General features: G+C 38.3%; 1 protein-coding gene across 1 annotated transcript in view; it reads left to right on the top strand.

Moving 5' to 3' along the window:
• The window catches only part of LOC134543022 (uncharacterized), a 199321-nt gene that overhangs the window by 173109 nt on the left and 3000 nt on the right, over positions 1-23212 (top strand). The window contains exon 3 of the mRNA XM_063387712.1: positions 14547-14640. Within this exon, the coding sequence (XP_063243782.1) occupies positions 14547-14640 (94 nt within the window). The remainder of the gene's footprint in view (positions 1-14546; positions 14641-23212) is intronic.

The following is a 23212-nucleotide window of genomic DNA, read 5'->3' as shown; positions in this document are numbered from 1 at the left end:
GACCCTTAAGACCATGGAGTCTCCAAAAGCAAGGTCGTACACAGGAACGCAGTCAGGGGGAAGGTCAGCTGTGTCTGGACCCCTCCTTCCAGGATTCAAAATAAGAAAAAAAAAATTGGTTGTCTGTAAAGTCGGTTTACGGACGATAGTTTAACGTGACAACGTCATAACAAAAAATTGATGAAATGATTGCATACTTTTATGAATAAAATTGAATCATTTTTATTTTAATAATAAAAGAATAAATACTTGAAATTATACTAGTAATCAGATTTTTAAAATGCAAGTATAATTAACCTTTATTGCCGAAATCGTTGTTGTAATAAGCAATGAAAACCACATTAACTTTTCACTTCACTTTATAAACAGTCGACGAAACAGTTCACGTGGAGTTGTAATTAATTTTAAAAACTGGCGTTTAGCTATAAAGTTTAAATATAATTATGAACAAGTTTTCATATAAATAATCTGTAATCAAATATCTATCATCAATTATATGAATCACCATATTTTTTTAGTCAATTGTAACATCACCTATTATTACTGCACTCGCCGACAGCGTAACGGAACACAGCGTAACAGAACAATGAGCGTAACGGGACACAGCGTAACGGAACCATGAGCGTAACGGAACAGTGTGCGTAACGGGACACTTTTTCGTGCGTGCAGCCGGCGTTCATCGATTTATTAGACGTTGTCACGTCAAAAACAAGCGAAGACAGAATATTAAATAACAGAAACTTAGCTGAATAATGCTACAGAGAGATTAGTTTAGAATGATTATTAGCAATCCTTAGTGGGCTAAAAAGATGTACATATTTCCTCCCAATTATAGCCGCATACACAGCTGCATACAAGAATTGTGCTTCCAAGTAGTCTTGTAGTTTGCAGCTGGTTTAAGGCAAGCACGTATTTCGTACAAACATGACATCTGTGATGCGCGTATTTTGTAACATTTGTATGCATATGTATTTAAGACTTGTTTTATTACGAAATCATCTAACATTTGTCTTAAGAACCAACTAATTAAAAAGAAAACTATAAAATTTTCAGTTTAATTTACTCGAGAAAAATCTTTACTTAAATTTTTTTATGTCTACTGTTCCCTCAGATTTTAGTGTGACGTTCAATTTTAACATTGAAACAAATTATATCATGTTTAATTTGGACTTCCCCCCCCCCCCCCAATCACTCTTACTTCACAAAATCCTGGCTACGACCCTGATGTGTGACATGTTGGGTCGTGGGTTCAGTTCTCTGCGAGAGCAGATGTCTCAAGCTGGCAAGGCCTCGACTTCCAGGCAAATAAGTATGTAAGCCGTTTCCTGATACGCCTATCAGCATTACAATCAGAGACCCAAATAAACCGCACTGAAAATATTACATATACTTACAAAAGTTCTTTGACTAGCCGTCTTTCTTGAACTCTTTTCTTTGTTTGTACGCGCGTGAACAGGGCGTTTCTTTCGTCCAATAAAATGTCTGTGATCACGTCGTTCCTTCTGTTGATTTCACGGTCTATTTATAAACATGCTCTTGTCTTTGATTGGGCTATCGAGAAACGGGAAGAAATTATCTCAGAGTGGAAAGATGGGGAAAAGAGAAGTTTTCCTTCTGACGTCTCCGTATCTCGGTTCTTATTTTTGCACCTTCCACAAAGTTTTTTAACACCCCTACTCAAATTCCCTGTTTTATTTTTCAACTGCATATTTTTTTTTTAATATAATTTGCTCCAAGTTTTACCATCCACCCGCTGTATTTTCCCCTTGTTTCCGTAATTATGTTAAACGAACAACATCGCGAAGCTTCGCCAGTTTCCCCAGATTCTCATCGCCGAGTTTATTATCTCAGTGACGTCAACTGGCAAACATATTTTTCCCCCGAGGCTATTTTAAAATCCCCTAAATTCAGACTAAAATATCCTAACTTCGAACGTGATAAAAATGTGTGATCAATTTATAAGTTTCATTTTGTAATATTTTATGGATTAGCATAATTGATTAATTAAATGAAAAATATAATTAGGCATATTTACAATGTTTTGAAAATCTTTTTAGTTAATTAAACTGCATGTAATTTTTTGAATAAAAATGTGCTATTAAAAATAGTACATAAGTTTATAAAAAAGAAAACTAACTTATTTATTGTTTAGGTGTCAGTACTTTAAATTGATTTATAAAAAAAACATAACTGTACATACTTAGACTATGTTGATTCACCAATCGCATGCTACTTGTTTTTATATTTATTTTTCTTGTGACGCTACTGTCTATCTCGTTAAGTTGGAGACAATGGGGAACAGAGACCTCTATAAAAGTCTGGATTTTACATGAGTTGGACGGAAAAAAAAAATTCTGAGTTCAAAAATTGTTCTTTTTCTCCCTAAAAAAAACCCTAAAAATATTTGCCGCCATAAAATCCTATTTTTAAATTATTTTTTTACCTCCGCGTTTGGAGGAAAAAACCCCCAAAGTTGGCATCACTGTCTCGTCTGGCCTGAGACCAGCCACTCGTAACTCGCGGATGAACGCGTCTGGCAAGAATACCGCAGAGTTTCAGGTTACACGCTCTCGTGCGAAGTTCCAAGTCGGTCGAATAGTGATTCATCATTCGCTCCAGTGACACCAACACCGGCGCAGTGGAACGAGCGCTGACAGACGCTCCTCCCGGCCACAAACTTTCCCATCGCATTGCTAGAGACCTGCAGAATTCGCGGTTTCGATGGCCTTCAGGATAGACTGTACATACCCCTGTACACTCGGGCAAATAACGCAAGTTCATTGGCTGCCGACTTGTAAGTCGTCTCAGCTGGTTTGTCTGTGATTCGATCCTTCTTTGGTTGAGGGTTTATAACTGGTTGAGATTCGTCCAGATGAACAGTAAGCCAATAGTAAAATTATCTAAGAGGTATATGTGTTTGAATTCTAGCCTATCACCGAATGAATCCGCGAATTTTGCAGGTCTCTACGCATTGCAATTGAAGTCTGCCGCTGTCACAAGGGAAACAGTGCAATGCGCGCCGGTCTGGATTGCAGTCTTTCGGGCCACAACTGACCCACACCGGAATTTCAAGCGGTTAGCGCGCTTTTATTTCAAGCCTCATTTCAAGATGAAAGGGACTTTATGTAAGTCACACTTACGCGGCACAACTTTCACGCTACATTACGGTTGCAGAAACACAGGTTCGAGCCACATTCACTCGCAGAAAAAAAAATATAAAAACTATTTAATAGAATTCATAGTAACTAGAAAATGTTGGTACAGTGATAAAATAAATATTAAGCTGTGAATTAAAAAGAAAACCTGTTGTTACAAGGTTACTGACAAAATATTTTTCAATCAATTTGAAAGTTATGTTGCAGTCAACAGAAATAAATTCCGATTATTTACATTTTCATAACAGTTATATTATTTTTGTCTTATTAAACTGAGCCATAATTCGGAGGCATCAGGTTTCAATATATTATTTTGTTAGCATTGTTATTACAAATTTACTTTAAGGGGATTAGGCCCCGCCATCTTTCAATTCCGAATTTTTATATACCGCTTGCACTAAAGCTTCCGTGCTAAGACATGGCAAATTACTCAGCATTGGCTACTTGTTAGAGTCAACACTTATGAACTGGTGCGATTATCACGACAGTTGTAGTCGCCCGCGTGAAGTAATCAGTTATTTCCTCGCAGCGCTTATAGACTAGAGCATGTCAGTAAACATGTGGTCGCAACAAGGTAGAGAAGGTCTGGGAGATATGAGTTATGCCTTGACACACCCAACATTTGGGTAAATAGTTTAAATTATAACAATAGCAAAAAATTATGATAAAATCTAAGATTGCACGGCCTAAATTGCCGTATGAATTTTTAAAAGTAGGAATTCGCGTTGGAAAAAAAAATAATCAAATCAGTTATGAGGACTGCCGACAAAGTGAACACTTAAAACTATAAACAAACAGTTGTTATTTTTGGATATCCAAATTAATTTTTGATAAAAATCTGAGACGTTTTCGCAATTTTTACGAAAAAATATTATCACACAACAAATTTGTTTTATCACGTTAGTAAAATAACTCCTAAATTACTATAAAATACGCATTGCATAGTAATTATTGTAGGTATTAAAAAAATAAATAATGTGTTCCTATTTTTAGGTTATACTGCAACAAAGACTTCGTTTTCTTCGTTATTCAAACTATATATCTATATGAGATATATTTTATACTCACTATTTACTGCATACACACATTCGATTCACATATGCACATCACTGATGTACAGGGACTGAAGACGCGTATTAATAAGATATGTATTGGTATATGTCGCGTGAATTACTTGTCGACCTGTGTTATGTGTACTGGCTGCGCGCGCACCATGTGTGTGTGTGTGTATATATACACACACACATTCACAGCTGACGTCACGTGACCATGTCGATGACGACTTACATGAATTTACTCCCTATCCAAACCTTCCGATAGAAGTTTTGACTTCAAAAACATTTCCACGTAGCGTTAAATAAAAGGGCTTAGCTTCTCGCCGACATCCAAGTCATCAGGGACAATGAAGCACCATGAAATGAGAATGGGGCAGTAACGGCATGAATTTGTGAGGGAAACGGGTGCGTTCCGAGAGCGCCCTTCGGCAAAAGAAACGTCCGCCACGTTTTGCAACTTCGGAATAATCCTCGCGTGATCTCGCCGGGGGGTTCGATCCCGGATCACTCTGGCGCGAGGCGAGAGTCCTGATCACTCCTGATCACTCCGCCACCGTGATCCCCTTCGCAACAAACAGGATCGTGCCTAGAATCCACGGGGCTGGCGTGCAGGAGGTTATTTTAATTGCAGCACTTTTATCGCTTGTAATTATATTTTACCGGGGACGCTACTTTAACTTTGAGTCTCAGAGGCAAGCTTCCTAAAAAAATTAGCAGGGAGACTCTTTTAATGAATTTTCGTGTAATTTCTTTGATCCTTTCTGAGAGCATCAAATATCTTAAGGAGTAGGTAATAACACTTTTTTTTTTGCACTTCACTTTTTTTTCAAGACTTAAAGTAAATTCAACAAGAGTAAATTAAATATGTAATTATTTTTTTATTTGACTTTAATACGTTCTTGGCATGAGTCTTGCAAAGGGTAAAATTCATTTAAATCATTAGTTTTTAAATACGCCACTGCTTGTTTGCACTGTATTTTAAAGAGGAAGCCTTAATAAACTAACAATGTCTCATGCTGAATTACTTGTTACGTATTTAAATACACTTTAGGTATGCAATTAGTTATTTTCTAGCCTGATAAATTTTTGAACCGAAACAAGAATTGTTATTTATACTATTCTTACTTAGAGGAAGATTGATTTGAAGCAATTTTATGGACGTATATCATTGCTGGTTGACAAACATTTGATGTCAGCTACACTGTAAAAATAATTTTGTGCTTTGTACTAGGAAAATCCTTGGGAACTCAGTTGTCAACGATGCAATTTGTAAAACTGCTAGGCAGAGCTCTGTGGAATTGGAAATGGTACAAATCTCTGTCTTGCAATTGTACAAGTGATATCGCTGACAACTGAGTTTCCAAGGCCTATCCTTGTAAAAGTACAATTTTTTTTATTGATAGTGATAATTCAATAAAAATTATTCGATTTTATTCATAAAACTATGCAATAATTTCATCAATGTTTTGTTATGACGTTGTCACCTTAAACTATCGTCCGTAAACCGACTTTACAGACAACCAATTTTTTTTTTGTTGAAAGTCCTTACGCGTTCTCTGAGAGCAAGCAGCCACTTGACGTTAACGGGCGTAGCGCTTCGCGGCTACGAAGAAGTCGGGCGCGCGCGTGGTTCTGCAGAGCTGAGGGCTCGGAGAATGAAGACTCGCCACTTCCATTTCCAACGGATGGAAAGCAAACGTAGCGAGATGAAAACACGCTCATCATGGAGCCGGGTTAACGCAAACATGCGAGTTTCTTGATGGACGAAGATCCACTGGAGGTTTTGGTTTGCCAGCACACTACACCTCAGAGAGAGAGTGAGAGAGAGAGACTTATATCTAGAAGAGGACGGTGCAATTACGAGAATGGGTTCCGCTATCTAGTGTTTGCCTTCGCAATTCCCCAAAGGGAGCGGGGCTCGCAAAAGTTTTTTTTTTTTTTTTACGGCGGCCAGTTTCCCCTGCGAAGGATTTTCGAGCCGCAGCTGCTGTAGGGGATCATCTCGGCAGCTATAACACACAAAACTCGACCTTAACCACCTCTGCACACAAAGGAGCACCCGCGGTATAATGCTTTCAAAACCACGAATTATTTACCTTGGGTTTATTTCTTTCCCCGTTGTACGACATTATTTTTAATGCTGATTAGGTACATAAAAATTAAAAAAATATGCTATTTAAAGTTTATGTTCGGAATCAGTTGTCAGTTGAAGCGAAGGATCACAAAAGACCTGAAGATTTCGGGAAAACAAGGGCTGGACATCATGACTTATAGTTAGGGACCGGAAAAATTCGCGGGTTCAATGACCGCTAGGATGAACTCCACAGCTCTATGTATACTCGGGAAAATGTCACCCACTCATTGGCTGCTGTCGTGTGAGACGTCCCAACGTAGTAGCCTGTGATTCGTTACAGATTTGGTTACGTGTTTCTTATTGGCCCAGAGTCCTGAAGATGAGTTGCGAGCCGATGGCAGAAGCAGCATTGGTGTACAACTATTTCAATTTGTAACCCTTCTTCCTCCTTAATTGGAAGAGGGGTTACGTCCCCGACTCACTCTGGGCGCGAAGGGAAAAAATTAAAATTAAAACCAGGCATAAAAAGCTAAACAATATAAATTCCCCACACCACTGCCCAGGGGTCAGGCTAAAAACTTCAAAGGATATAATAGCAGAGTAACCATTAAACAAACAAGAGGCAAGACTTTGGACGTATGTTATTAAAAAATAGAAATTTGCAAAAATAATTTTTACTATACATAACCATACAAGCTTAGTTACAAAAGCTGACGTTAATAATGGCAGCATCTTATCCCCATTTGCGATACTAACAATAACCTTTAAAAAATCGTAAAAATATAAATACTGATAAAAATATATAAGGGCGTGAGGCGTGGCCACTATAAAAAATATCAAAATATACTGACTGCCCTAATACCAAAAAATCAAACAAGACAATCAATACAAATATATAAAAAATCTACAAAAATAAAACTGAAGTACAAACAAATTATTTAAATAAAGTTCTTAAACTCTCAATCAACGGTTTAGTCTTTCTTCAGATGTTCGTTGCTAAAGACTTGCCAAAAAAACAAAGTTAATATCCTAGGCGTGCGCTGGCTTCCTGACCTTCCTCACCAACTCCAGAGTCTAATGCCACGCCGGGCCATAGGTACGAATTCACAAAGGCGTGAACGATGACCAAAAAAAAATTATCTTATTTTTTTTTTTTTTTTTAGGGAAATGTAGCAAAAACTCTTCACGTAACATAACTATGTTACCACCGAAGTTTTTATCATATACTTCAAACAAAAGTCTTACTTCTTTATTAACTTGCCAATGATTTCATAAAAACGTAGAATGGCCGCACCAACCAACATCAGGCTGCGCATGTAGTCCAATACCGATCACATACTTTTAATAATACTGCACAAGCTGATATATTAGCTAAATGCAACTTTAAGTATGCCAATTCCGAAGACAAACTCTCAAAAACAAATTGCAAAATGTTCGTTTCTTCCAAACTTATACTTTTATTACAACTACAGGCAAACGGGCGACCTTTTTAAAAAATCCCACACTGGAACAACGTGTGAAACAAATGGGCCTCTTCACCAAACTGGCTAATAAAAGTTCCGTCCAAATAAAATTTAGTATGGGAAAATACACAGTTCACTAGGTTTGCCAAAAACCACTGCAGTACCACGAGGGTAAAAATCAAAATTGCGGCCTCTCTTTACCTTGATAAGTTCAGTATCACAGGGCAATCCATTGCCCTGTCACCCAGCGTGGAGCCTCCATCCCAATATTCTTCGTCGCCCGTTGCCGTCCGGCACACCAGTCCGCACCGTCACATAGCTCTGTCCTCAACGGTCGCTGGGCACACTCTCCCCCGCCCAGCTGATTTTTTCTTCCCGGCAAGCCGAATGTCTGACGTCATCAGCCAACCGCCGGGCGCTCACCAAGTGGTATTTACGTGAAACACAATCGATATTCTTAAACTCATAATCGATAGCTACCAAACTGCGTATAACTAATTAACAGAAACAAATATAATTAAAAAAATTTACAGATAAATTAACATTAATTAAAAAAGGCGTAAAAATACGTGAAATAAAAACCATATAAAACTAGAGACCAGCAACAAAAATAAATTACAAGTAAAAATGTGGCCCTGCCGGCCACAAATTTTAGGATACCGCGAATCGAATCCGCGATTTTTTTCGGATCTTTGCTTATAGTTGACGTTGCGATATTAACTCTCCATTTTCCACACGTCTGGAATTCTAGTTGCGGGGTGGAAGCTACACGTGGCCCCAGTTGACCACTATAAATTGAAGGCTTGTCTCCGAAAACAACCCCTGGCTGCGGACACGCGCGGACAACAGCCCGTCGGGGAGTTATGATTGGTCGATGGCCCGCGCTCGTCAGCACGGCTTTGTCCTTGCGCGGGATTGGAAGGAGGGGGGGGGGAGGGGGCGAGTCGCGGGGAAGTGATTTGGGGCCTGGACGGGACACGCGCGCCGTGTTCCGAGTCCCGGGGCTGGTGTTGGTTACGTCCTCCCCTGCCCGTGACGTCACACGTGCCATCGAAGGGAGTGTTTGTCATTGGACGAGGACGCAAAACAACCTACACTGTAACATAATTCTTTTATTTTTTGACGTGGCAACGTCTAATAAATCGATGAACGCCGGCTGCACGCACGAAAAAAAGTATCCCGTTACGCACATTGTTCCGTTACGCTGTGTCCCGTTACGCACATTGTTCCGTTACGCTGTGTCCCGTTACGCTCATTGTTCCGTTACGCTGTGTTCCGTTACGCTGGCGGCGAGTGCAGTAATAATAGGTTATGTCACAATAGACTAAAAGGTTATGGTGATTCATATAATTGATGATAGATATTTGATTACAGTTTATTTATATGTAAATTTTTTCATAATTATATTTAAACTTTATAGCTAAACGCCAGTTTTTAAAATTAATTACAAGTCATCTACACGTGAACTGTTTCGTCGACCGTTTATAAAGTGAAGTGAAAAGTTAATGTTGTTTTCATTGCTTATTACAACAACAATTTCGGCAATAAAGGTTGATTATTCTTGCATTTTAAAAATCTGATTAGTAGTATAATTTCAAGTATTTATTATTTTATTATTAAAATAAAAATGATTAAATATTATTCATAGAGTGTGCAATCATTTCATCAATGTTTTGTTATGACGTTGTCGCGTTAAACTATCGTCCGTAAACCGACTTTACAGACAAACAATTTTTTTTTTTTTTTTTTTTACTTTTACGAGGAAATATCCTTGTAAACTCAGTTGCCTGCGATATCATCTGTAAAGCTGAAAGGCAGAGCTTTGTAAAATTGCAAATGTATTTTTTTTTAGTTATATCTTTGGCAACAGAATTTCCAAGGACTATCATTGTAAAAGTACAAACCTGTTTTTATAGTGTAGATTTTTGAAGAAACAAAAGGGAGGGGGATATAGAACAACTTTTTTTAAGGAATGTATAATAGTTCTATATGAAATTTTTACTTGTAATTGATTTTGAAAAATTATTTAACCGTGAGTTTTTTTTTGGAGCGATTGATTGAATATTATTTAGCGTATTTTTTAATTCAAATATGGCTTTGCATGTAAGTTATTAGTTTCAAGGAGAAGGCGCTATCTTCGTAACTTCAGTTATTAGGCGCTAAAAATGTTTTATCGTTTGATTTACAAATTTCAGCTTTGTTAAAATTTGGTATATAATTAAGTATAATACATAAGCTAATATTGACGTCCGCTAGATTTAGTATCCCTTTAGAAGTCATTGGCGTTTAGAATTGAATTTATATTTGGGCATGATCGCAACTGTAACAATACTTTCAATGAACACTATCTCGTGGTCTTTGAATACCTGTTATATACGTCTTCAGCGAAAGAAAATTTTCGATATTATATCTCTTATATTTAAGCAAATTTTCAATTTTGAACGTTAAAAAAATTGTTAAAGCAAAAAACTATTAAAAAAAATAAAGTTTTTTTCTGTTTCTAGTTCTCCCCCTCAAGTAGTCAACAAGATTTAAGCAAAGAGAAAACCAAACTAGCCAAACTATTGTTCATAAAAAAATACGCACTGCATTCGTTCTCAGGATGTTGCAGAAACGTTTATTGCATCGATTCTAAATGCGAACCACATTTCCTCGAAATAATTCGGTAAACCTGATGCCCGGGGATGTGAATAGGCAACGAGAGGCCATTTGTATGTGGAATTTTTTTCGAAACCAGTGGGATCGCAGCTTCCTGAATCAGCGGAGTTGATGTTCGAATATCTCGAGCCGAAGAAAAAAGGGGGTGAAAATCACTCGGAAGGGGAAAAAAAAGAAAGTTGTTTTTACGGAAGGATAAAGTAGCGTCGTGGGGAGGGGGTTAAGGAAAAGAACCTTATCCGAACTTTCCCTCTCGGCAGAAACAAGTAAGACAGAGAAGAAGTCCTCAGGGTCTTTAAGTGACACATTAAAAGGGAAAAGATGTGGGTTTTTTTCCGGAGGGAGGGAGGGGGAGAAGGGGGCGTGCGTTTTGGGGGAGGAAGCGTGGGGTTTATGGCGGCGGGGATTCCGCCTTCGCTTCGGCGTGTTATTAATGGCGACGCACTTCCGCCCAATCCAACCCCTCCCTCCCCTTAAATATTTCCCCACCGCCATAGGGAAGCTTTTACTTTCTTTTCTTTTCTTTTTTTTGCATGTAAGTCTCCCTGATCCCCCCCTCCCCCCTTCCCCGACTCTTCGCGAGACTGTCTGCATGGCCCCTTCGAACAAACCCCATTTGATAGGCCAGCCCTGCAGCCCTCGCCGCGTCAGCTGCATTCTCGTTTATTGCCAGTCCTCTGGGCGCCAGACAAACACAATGGAATTACCACCAACTGAGACATACCAAGCTCGAAGAGTGCGCCTCTAAGAGCGTTAGTGTGAAAGCCCTTAAAATAATTCAATTTCCATGAACTAAGAAGAACAATATCATCAGCCAGTTGTTGTGCTATCAGTTGTTAAAAATCGAATTTTTTGTTTTTCCCATCATTTTGAGGCGCTGGTGATAACGGCGGGATCTATGTATTTTATGCGGATTAGCATAAGCAAATTATGGATTTAGTTGCCCAGACATACTACGAAGTTTTTTTTTTTTACTTTATGATATTTAGATGTACCCTGAAAAGATTTCCCATTCTTCATTATAAATGTATATCCGTTTTAGGGGGAGAAATTGTACACGTATAATTCTGTGAATTATTTTATTGTAATTACTGGTTCTAAAATTATATAGTTCGTAAAAAAAATGACCCGTTCTGCAATAGCTCGCAGACGGAGACGTGCCCGTACGGATCAGCTCAGCAATGCTGGGCTTTTCCGTTTACGTAGCTCCGTGCGACAAATAGAAGCCGATTACCTGGCCGCGATGGAAGGCGTGTTTTTTTATGTTCTGAATTCTTTAATATCTAGTGTTCTATTATGATTTTGAAGCATAATATTTGGTTTTAATTAAACTAAAATTTCGTATCCTTGAAGTAGTAAATTCCCGTTGGTTGCAATTCGTTACGTTCGCGTGCATTGTGGAAGCAGCAGACGCAATAGTTAAATGTTCCGGGGTGGGGGGGGGGGATCCATCTTCGTTTTGGTGCTCTTTTAGGAACGGACACCAGGCTTGCCAATTTGTGCAATGGTTTGCTTTGATATGCGTGGTACTGGGAATACTTCCAGTAATACGGTGGCTAAGTAACTCGACATAAATTTAAGGTGAAGACAGAACTGTACTGCTTTATCTGAACCAGCTTTTGGTCGGCATCCTCCACCGGGCCTCCCATATGTGCGCCATTTAAGGTAGAATGGCGAGTGGCTCACAGATCCTTTTATTAATTCCAGAGCAAGTAAAATTACGACAGAGGTGTCTAGGGATTACTCCCCCACCCTTTGACCAGGAAGGTGTTAGAGTCTCTGCTTGGCCGAAGTCACCACCTCGGCCCCTTTAGCCTCGCTCAGCTGACCAGACAGTTTGGCTGTGTCCTGAACCCTAAGGCTTTATCAGCACTGCTGGCGCCACACTGGGACCCCTCAAAACACCCAGTTTTTTTTTAAAGATGGTTGGCACACCGGCAAGTTTGACAGTCACCAATGTGCCAATCGTCTTCCCCCCCCTTAATGTTTTATTATGTAACCCCGCGTCGTTGTGAAATTGTAGTTGTAGTTGCAGGTGCATGGGTAAGCGCCAAGGAGACGTTAAGGACAACACAAATTACAACCATGTCTTACCCGCGATTCGAACCCAGAGCCCCCGCACCGTATCCCGGTGCGTTGCCGACTAAGCTACGGAGGCCGACGCCCCAGTGAACCCGTGGTCCGGTGGAGGCCTAGCTGACCAGGCTAGTGCCGGAGCTGCGTCGTCGCTCACCACGTCGACTCCGCGTCGGGCTGGGGAACCCTTGGAGCCTGCTCCAAGCGGTCGGAGCACCACTACCCAATCAGAATCCAGGGCCTTGTAGGCCGTGTAGGAACCAGTCTGAACGAGGGCTGTCGGCGCGGCACCTGAATGTTCGAGTCGCCCTCCCGCCTGGACGCTGACCGCATGCCCGCTCGTACCCGCGGCTGAAAGGCACCTCGCAAACTACACCAGTCGCCCCATCGTCGAAAGGCGAAGGAAAGCATGGAGCGAAGGAATCGATGGGTGATGGGGGGTGGAGTGTTCAGGAGGGAGGGGGGGAAGTTGACGGATCCCATCGCTCAACCCCCCCTCCCCCCTCTCTCCAGCGCTCCCTTCGTGTTTAATTAATCCGGCGATAAATATAGTGTCGTCGACTAATTGGCAGAATTAAATTGTGCGCCCGTCGCCGTCGCTTCTTTGCTGTCGCGTCTGCTTCGGCGACTCCGCGAACCTGCTCCAGCTCGCTGATAAGTTTCCTGCTGACGCGATTCTGCTATGTAACACCCGTATTATTGCCTTCGCCTGAAAATTTCTCGCGATATTATATCTGCACCTCGGAGGCATAACACACTATGTCCACTTTTGGTCAAAATGCAATTTTTAACCACAAGCTTGACCATTGTTTGACGTTACTTCTAGTGGCGTACAACACTGAGGCCGCTATTCCAAGACACAGCAATTAAGCGTTTAGACTGAAAGGGTTAAAATTACTCGTTCTTAAATTCAGTTCTTTAGAATCTCGAGGATTTAATGATGATGATTTCATCGGAATTGCTCAAATTAACTTTCTTCGTAATATCAAATAACTGAATCTACTTAGAAAATATGCAGTACTTCGATTTCCGAGTTTGTTTCGAGTGTTCTTAGCGACGTAGCCTTAATAACGTCCCACAATAAACACTGTAAATTATATATTTTATAAAATATAAGTATGACAATGTTGTTTGAAACAAGTATAGAATATATTTTGTGTGATGGACTTACACGTTTTACATTGCGAAATTACAAAGACAATAATTTATTGCAGTGTGCCAACCTTATAATATTAATGTAGTATTTATTTGCAATATAGCTTTCTCCATTGTTCATAGGATAACAGTATAATTTTTTTTTTTTTTTTGCAAAGTATGGCAGGAACACCACGTAATGTTCAAATCCAATATTTTATTTTTATTTTTACGGAGAAAGGAAATTTAGGCCAGAGACTAGAAGGCTTGACTTGAGAAAGCGTTTCAGAGCTATCTGTTTCTCAGGCGTTTACGCCTAGGTATTTTATGACTTAATGTAAGCTTTTGGAAATACGCGATAGCAGTTCCCGAAACGTCGTTGGTTTCTGTTTTGGAAAACTATTGTGTTTGTTTCGTATTTTCGTTATGTCGTGTTTTTGTCTCGTTTCAACTGTTGACCTAAATTTTTTTGGTTTCAATATTTTTGTGCTGTCATAATTTGTGGGTTTTTTTCGTTCTCTTAGTCCATTTTTCTTTGTTTTTCTTTGTTTGTTGACCATATTCTTGTTATGGAATATTATGTGGTGTTTATATCCTGTTGACAACAGCAATTTTTTTTGCTTAATTTGTGTTTTTGTCTTTTGGGTATTTTTTATTTTTCTTCTGCAGAAAAAGTGCTTAGCAATGGCGTATGTCCAAAAGCTTACATCAAGTCATGCACTCCCATTATTGCACAAATCTTTCAAAGATAATAGGTATTTTATGTAGAAGAATATATTTTGTAAAATATAGGTTCATCATTCTGTGTTTCTTCCCAGACGCACGCGTGAGTGCGACTCCCCACTGAATCACTTTTTGTCTTCTGTGAAATTCTTCAAGAAGGCGAGCTGGGTCAAGTGTTTTGTGATCGCTGACCTTGGTTCTGACGCAGGTACAGTGCGCACGCGAAGATGGTGGACACGGGTACTGGCAACCTGTACATCGTCGGCTCCTTCAAGAGGATGTCGCTGGACCCCGACTTCAAGGTACGCACCAACAAAAAAAAATGTAATATTTAGCCTTGAACGGGTCAGTTATGGTTTTGGGGTAGCTAGCGTTTTTTTCTGAAATTATACATCTTTAGGCGCGTTATGAAAAAAATATTTATGAGCGTGAGTTTTTTTTACGATGTGCAGTTAAATTTTTCCACAGGATGAAAAAAAGGCTACATACAAATAAAAATAATATATGTGCTTTTTAATAGTATACCTTAGTGATTGTTATTGAATATTAGTGATCGAAATAGGGTTTGTAAACTTTTTCAAGTGTATTTATATAAGTGAGGTTATGTTCCTGTATGTATAATTTTTTTGCCTTATAAATAATTAGATTTAGGGTTTAATAAATTATTAAAATCAAGGAATTAAATTTAAAATTCCTTATATCTATGATTTTCATTATTAATTAAAATTTATCTCGATTATTTTACTACATCACATATTTAATTTTATATACTTATTTATAATAATATTGAATACTGAGTATTAACTTTTTTAGTTTGATTTAATTTGTACTTTACCAACTGTATTTATACGATAACTTTAGACCTTTTATTATTTTAATTCTATTAATTATAGGCATAAAATATTAAAGTTATTTTTTTTATTCCGCCAAGTAATTATGACTTATAACGCGCTTACGTAAGTACGCACATCCATGTTTTTTATGTGTAACATCTTAGATTTCGGTATACGGCATTTGGTAGGAGTGATTTCTTGAATGGAAGGGAAGTCGCAGGAAACGGAAATGTTTAACCACGGTGCGGCCATCTGTGGAGGCTGGCATGAACGAAAGTTTACAAAGCCAAAGGTAAACTTTATAGTAATACCTGTTTAATGGATTTTAACCAGGTGGGCAGTATTTTAATAAAATTCGTCAGGTCCAAAGCAAGGTTTCATTATTGTTCAATTTTTTTTTTATCGGAGCTGTTTTATTGTATAGTTTAAAATTTCGGACTGATAATAAAATGATTCAATAGCCGACTTTGCTGCTCCGGCAGCGAATTCTAGCGGCGGGTGCGGAAACTACGTGTGATTCGCGTCCATGAATGTAGTTAAAAACACAATTTGGGAAAATATTTATCACTCTCGGCATTATTTTAAAGAATTCTGCGTTAAAATTCGTGTCCGAGTTTCATATTATAAGTTTAATTGCTGCATGAGATCACATGGGTGTGCTTGTTACTGAGCTTAGGTGTTACACATCTCGGGCGAGTAATGGAAGACCCGCTGGAATTTTTTTTATGGTCAGCTAACGCAGAGTTATGCTGGAATCGCAATAACGTGACGCGAAGGACGCGATGAACGCGGCAGACGTTGCGAATATTTCCAACACGTTTAAGGTGTGAAATTTCTTAAATGAATTTCAGAATTTTGTTTTCAAATGAGGCCTAAACTGACTATTCCGTCATTACCCCTGTATTTTTTGAGGTTTTGTTTACTTATTTCTATTTTTGAGAAATGTTAAGTAATACGTTCAAGTATGTTGATTTTCCCGAATAAATACTAAATTTGGTTAAACAATTTTTTTTCATACAGGTCTGTTTGTCGCGCAGTTAAAAACTTAATGTCCACAATATCGTGACATTCAGATAATGTGACATTTTTGCTGTCGTGATATTGTGATTCCAGCATTAGCGCAACTTTTCCTGTTCTTGTAAAAACTTTGTTCTGCGTGCCCACCCGATGGTGATCAAAACTTGATGCTGCTACTGAACCCAGGTGATTCGTGTCGCAACTCGGCCGCCGTCGCATACTTGCCGGCCCAATTAATCGGTGCTGAGAGGAGATTGGAATAGTTTGGGAAGGAGGGGGGGAGCTGTTTGCCCCTGGAACTGGATTGCTGTCTACCTCTCTTCCCTCCCCCCCCTTCGCCCCTCTAAACCCCTGCGGCTACGGCGAGAGGTACTGAGAACGCGGCTGGCTAATGATTCGAGATATCGATGTCTAGTGCCGTTCACGACATCCGCTCAGCTAACCCGATCTCTACTAGCGTTTAACTAATGGTTTGCTCCAGAACTCACTCTGGAACATTGTTTACCACGCGTGCCAAAAGTTTGGGACTGCTTCTAAACACCCGGTGTGAACTCCTAAGTCTTTTAGACAAATCACAGAAGATAACTTTTTATTTATTTTAATTTTTAATCACACATTTCAGTGCGTTCTCAAAATAAAAAATAATTTATAAAAAAATAAAAATTATAAAAGAAAAGAAAGTGTTACAAACCACTGTTGATTTACCAGTATACACTCGGTAAAAACTATTTTAAAACAAAAGTGCAAGCGTTAATCTATGTTTTGAACATAAAAGTTAAAGTTTATCTTAATTTTGAATATTTTTAGATTTAATTGTACCATAGTAACAGCAACGGACTACTCAGTGGTACGGGAGAGAGACCACTGAGTTTATATTCGGAGCGAACATTATCATCACATTTTGTGACATTCTAACGGAGTTTCATATCAAAATATATTTTAAATTTCCTTGCCTAACGTAACTTTCCCGAATCTTGTATCCCTTTAGTAGAAATTAGGCGTGCGATTTGCTGGGAATTGCTAGGTGTTGAATGTAATGATTTTGTGTCATTTAAATTCACAAGAGAGATTTGTTTTAATTATGTTATTGAATTCTTTAGATACACGTTGCCATATTGTGTTGTTTTCGTATATGCATTGTTTTGTGCCTATGTCCAATTTCGAATGACAAGCAGAATTTCGCTTTCCTTTAAAACATTCATTATTTAGTTAGAAACACACATTAAAATTATTACTATCGTAATAATATTTAACTAATTTTTCTTGTTTTTGTCATCAATTATCAGCTGACAATATTGTGCGGCCATTTTGGTGTGTGATAAAAATATTTTATGAAGTTAAACGACCGTTTTCTATCTTAAACGAGTAAATATTTGGTGAAATGCAATTCGTTACTAAACGACGGTTGAGTGTTGTTAAGCTCTGTTTAAAACCTTAAACGATGGTGGTGAAGTTGGCCCCAAGTAGTGACATGGACAAGATGCGCATCACCTACATTTTCAATTTTAAAAAAGACTCATACTCACAAATTGTGGTCTCATTGATATGCCCTTTTGTAGACCATGTTGCTGTCGAAGATTAAAAAAAAAAAAATCATCTGAACTCGTAGAACATTTATTTTCCTGTTTCACCGTACGAGGAAGTTTAAAAATTTGCTATTGGAACATCCATTTTTAGAGTAATTATTAGTTTTTAGTTAAATTAATAATGATAATATATGTAAAAAAATTTGTAATATTTTATTCCTGTATATTTTCGTGTATGCGATAAAGCCTGTGTGTTTAATGGCTAGCAAATGTATATCGAAATGTCAAGTTTGTGTATTGTAGCGTGTCTCACAGTTGGGTTATTTGAGAGAGAGAGAAAGAGAGAGACTTAAAATTTCTCTCTCTGCAACCTCAGGGAGCATTTCCGGGATGGAAAAAGTCCCGAGCTGATTCTTCCTGTGCCTCTCTTCCTCGTGCGCTCGCCCAAGATCAAGATCGTTTGATCTCCGCTCACGTCTCCCTCGGCCGACCCGGATCCAATCACCTGCTAGCCCCTGCAAAGGCGCACTTCTGCAACCGCGGTAACCTCGCCTGTATCGATTGTTGCATAGGCGATGGAGTCGCAGGCGCTTCCCCCACCACCCGGCCTGGTATTGGTTTCCGCTGCTCCTTTGTCCTTCGCCAGACTCCTTGGAACATCTCCAATAATCCAATGCTGCTCTTTCCCCTCCCCCTTCCTTTCTCCTCCTTCTATCTATCTCTCTCTCTTTCTTTGCTTCCTCCTTGGCACAAAATTTGTTGGTTCTACTATCCATCGTGTTTTTATTGTCGTCAATATCTGAACAATGTAAACGCCTCCAGCTACCGGTAGGTACTTTGAAGGAAATAGATAAGTCTCTGGGTTTCAATAAATCTTGAACGAGCAAACAAAACTGCTTGTAGTTTTGGTGAAGAGATGTTTACGCCTCCAGAGATTGCGTGTGTGTTTATGCTTGGCAGTGCAGATCGATAACTGATTCGTAGCAGTCTCAGTTTTCGTAGACGCAATGATAGAGTAATGTTAAACGTAATTTGGTTATACTTTTCGTAAAAATGATTTTATTCTCGCAGTTTTTTATGCAAAATATTAAACTTCAAAAACTTTCTTCTTGATAAATTTCATTAACATCAGTTTGAAGTTATTAAAAAATACTGCTCGCTTTTATTTTATATTAGTTATTTGAGTCTTTAAAAATGTTTCCAAAGGCTTAAATATTTTTGTCTCGCAAACCACCAAAAGGTGTTAGTCCTGAAAGTAGTTTTTGCAGTAACACTAGTAAACTGCACACGCATTATAAAAACTATTTCTTACTAACATAGTTGAAGTATATTTTTTACATAGAAATCATATATTATATTTTTTTTATAAAATAATCTGTTCAGACGTATAAAAGGTTTTCTTGGATAAATCTCATGTTTACCTACACATTTTTTTTTTAGAAAATGTTGACGTCTGTTGAAAGTAGCTAAAACGAATGCTTCAGAATTAAGTTTTAAGCATGAAAATCCCGAAAGCGCCATATAAACATGCATAGTGCATTTCTGTTTATTTCCATGCCATAAAAGGTTTAGGGTCGCCGCTCAAACTCCCGTGGTTGGACCCTGCTCGGCTGATAAGACTGCGCGCCAGGTCGAAGCATTGCGCGTAGGGGCGACACCGCACTGCGTGCACGAGCGAGTATCGCACTTATCATTCCGCCTCGCTATTACAGATACGCCTCTGGATAGGCGGACCCCTTCGTATATCCTTTCGTTTTTGCAGCTGGAAAACGTATTTTTCCACCGGTAAGAACAGTTAAATAAAAAAAACACGTAAATCATGATTCAGTTGAGCGGTTTTTTTTTTCAATTATTAAAAATATACTGTATATGTTTTTTTTTTTTTTTGTAAATTGAACAGAAATATTCATGGAAGATTGCATTTATTTGCATTTATGCTTTGTGTTGTGCCAGTACCTCCAGAAGATAAAGCTTGTTGTAAACAGTTCCCAAAATAAAATTTCAGAATCAACTAAGCACATTAATAAGCACAATAAAACAAAATAAAGTCAAATGGTTGAATAGTCGATTATCTTTTCCATAGTTAAAAAAAAATTGTGTTTGAATGAGATATCAATTAAAATATAAAATTATGCACCAATTTTCGAAAGAAAATACTCGGTGTTAGCTTGATAAAAAGTATTTCATATATAAAAAAATAACAATGGCCACGTGTTGTACAATTTTACAATATGTTTCTTGTAGCATCACAAACTACTTCGTGACAACTTAGTTTCCAAACGAATATTTTGTAAAAGTACAGGCACTTTTTTTCTGTGTACCTACATAACTCATACAAATTGTAAAACCACGGAAAATTTTGGATAAGTATTTTTTCTTTTTCAAGTGGTACGGTTAAATTCCTTTGAATTCTTTAAAGTGTAAGTTTGAAACATGGCGATTCTCTATTTATTTATTTATTTATTTATTTATTTGTTTCTGCACAAAAGTCTGATTTCTTTCCTGGAGTACAGCAAGTGGCAGATACAAGAATTTGTTTTGAGTGGGGGGAAGGGAGAAATTATTTCGAAAAAAAAAATTCAAAATTTAAATTTTAAACGCGTGTATTAAAAACAAATCTTACATTATAATTGATACTAACACACTGGCGTATGGGCCCACAGTAGTAGTCGTATGCGACGTGGTTTCTCAAACAGTAACGTACTTACTGTCCTCAATGATAAATTTTTTTTTTTCGTATCTTCGGTCAGGGACAGGTCACACCCTCCCCTAAATTCCCTTTCTTGCGTCCGCCGTACGTCACAAAAATATAAACTATGACGAGCGACAAGGAGGGGGGAGGAGGAATTTATTTTTGACACTAAAAATTGTCACGACGGGGAGGAAAAATAAAGCGAATTTATTTTTTTTTCCGACGCGCCGTCGTCGCGCTAGTGTTTTCCGCGGTGCCTACGTCCGCCCGTCGCGATTTCCCGCCGTCCTTTGTCATCCGGTGAAGTCTCCGGCCGAGGGGGGGGGGGGGGGGGAGGGGGAGAGCGAAAATAACAGGAAGGGGAATGCTGGGGCGAACTTTTCTCTTTAAGGCCCCTCCCCCCCTTTTGTTTCCTTTTTTTCACCCGCAAAATCAACTACCGCCCATCCGTCTTGCGGGCCTGTGCCGTTTCCTTGGCGCCAGAAGCCGGGTTCACACGAGGCACAAATGTCCCGCGTGATGTTCCACAGGATTCAGCAGTCTAGCGGTTAATCCGTAGCTTTGCAATCAGCAGAAAATATCTCAGTGCAATCTGCCCGACATCCTGTCCATAAATTGCGCTTGAGAGGAAAGCTAATCAAAATGGCGTCTTATTTCAAGATGGCGGGAAACTTTGATCGAGTGCCGCCAATGAGTGTGTCAGTTTCGTTCATCATTCCGCTCCATAATTGAGTATCTTGCACATTCTTTTTTTTTTTACAATCATCGTATGAACGAAAAAAGAAAGTATTTTTATTGTTGTTTTCCATTTTGCCAACTCTAAAATAATATCAGGAGAAAGAATTGAGAATTTTCGTAATAATTATAAGTATTCCAGTTGATGTATGACTTACAGAGGAAACTAATTTATTTATTTATATATATTATATATATATATATATATATATAATATATATATATCTAATATATATATATATATATATATATTAGATTTTTGAACTGAAACTTCTTTGCTGAAGGGGTTACAATTTTCGAGCGTTACGAATATTCCGATCGCATGAGGGGAATATTTAGGTACGTGCTGGGGGGAACCGGTAGAGAAGAAGACAGCAGGGGAGAGGTAGAAATGACACAGCATACACACTTGCATGTTTGCATACTTCAACACTTGCACACTATCACAATTGCATACCTGCACACTTGATTATCCACGCTTGCATACTTACACACTAACATTCCTTCACACTGCATACTTGTACACTTGCAAGCTTACACACTTGAATGCTTGTACACTTGCATGCTTGTACACTTGCATACTTGCACAATCGCACACTCGCATACTCGATTGGCTCGTCAACCGCTAATAAAACTGTCAGTATCGTACACCTGGGCCAATTATATTTTTTTGTACGTTTGATGTCCCAACCAACCTACAATTTTGTTTAAAACTTGTTTCCTAAACTTAACGATAGCTCTGTCATTATTAGATTTGTTATATAAAAAAAAGTAAGCTTGTTTGTAATGGAAATGTTGTGTGCAAGAAATAATTGTGTTTCGTTAAAATTGTCGGAACCTTGTTAAACTCTTTATGTGTGGGTTTTTAGGTAGATTTAAAATAAATACTACCTATTGTAGCCGTTACCGTTTATATAATCACATTTTTATGGACACTATAACTGTCATAAATTGGCACAAATCACTTTCAAACCGATACATAAAATATGGCAATGGAAAATATCGGCTGAGTTCGTTAATGAGCATAATCCCACAAAAGGGGTAGAAATGGGGAAGCTTTTTTGTAAACTAAAAAAAAACTCTTTAAATCTCATTATATTAAAAAATATCACATCCATTTGAACATATTATAACTCTTTGGAGTAATAACAAAATCATTTGTCTAAGTAAATTAGTGATACGACCAACAAAAACTGCAAGGGTTAGAGGACAAAAAAAATATCATAACTCTTTTAGTATGCATACTATCGAATCCGTTCAAACGTTTTTAAATCTTATTATTTTTTATACAAAAGTTTGTCTGAAACAATTTTTGATAAGACGAACCATTGCTGCAAGGGAGTTAAAAACAGAAAAAGAATAAGAACAGCATTAGGAACTAGCTCAAGCCCAGCATGCGTTGCAATACCACAATCTTTTTTTTTTTTTTTAATTGGTTTTAAGTAGGTACACATATACATATCTAATTCCCTATCTCTCTATGTATATCTCTATATATCTCTATCTAAATATCTATACCTCCCTCTGTGTATTTCGATCCCTCTCGTCTATATGCCTATATATGTATATATTACACTCTATAGCAAATAAAATATTAAAAATCTATGTTTTTACCTAAATAATTTTATGTATCTTTTTACCTGGCACAGGTGTGACTTAGGTATATAAAAACACTCATGTATTCAAATGCAACGTTGTGTCAAAATTTCAAATCAATTAGTGAATAACTTTCAGAGATTTAAGATTTTTAACGAACGTACATTTACATTTCTATTGATATAGATGATATAACTTACCGTAATGAAGTAATGAGTTATTGAAATTGGGCTGGCTGATTTATGGACATTCCGTGAACCTCAAATGCAGATACCGTCGCAATTTTTCTTGTCGGTTGATTTGGGAAGCGGGTGCACGAAAGTGTAGAAAACGCGTTCGCTTCAGCGGAGGGGACACGAAGCGCGCCCAGTGTTTCGCACAGACGCCGGATGAACAATCGATTATTCCCAGTCCCCCCTTCCCCCCGCTTCGCCCAACCCGTTGGCTTTAATCCCGGATTGCAACGCAGCGGCTT

Source organism: Bacillus rossius, assembly GCF_032445375.1.
Source record: "Bacillus rossius redtenbacheri isolate Brsri chromosome 9 unlocalized genomic scaffold, Brsri_v3 Brsri_v3_scf9_2, whole genome shotgun sequence".
In the NCBI taxonomy this organism is placed as follows: Eukaryota; Metazoa; Arthropoda; class Insecta; order Phasmatodea; family Bacillidae; genus Bacillus; species Bacillus rossius.
The sequence above is the reverse complement of the archived record's forward strand: the minus strand, read 5'-3'. Positions and strand labels throughout refer to the sequence as shown.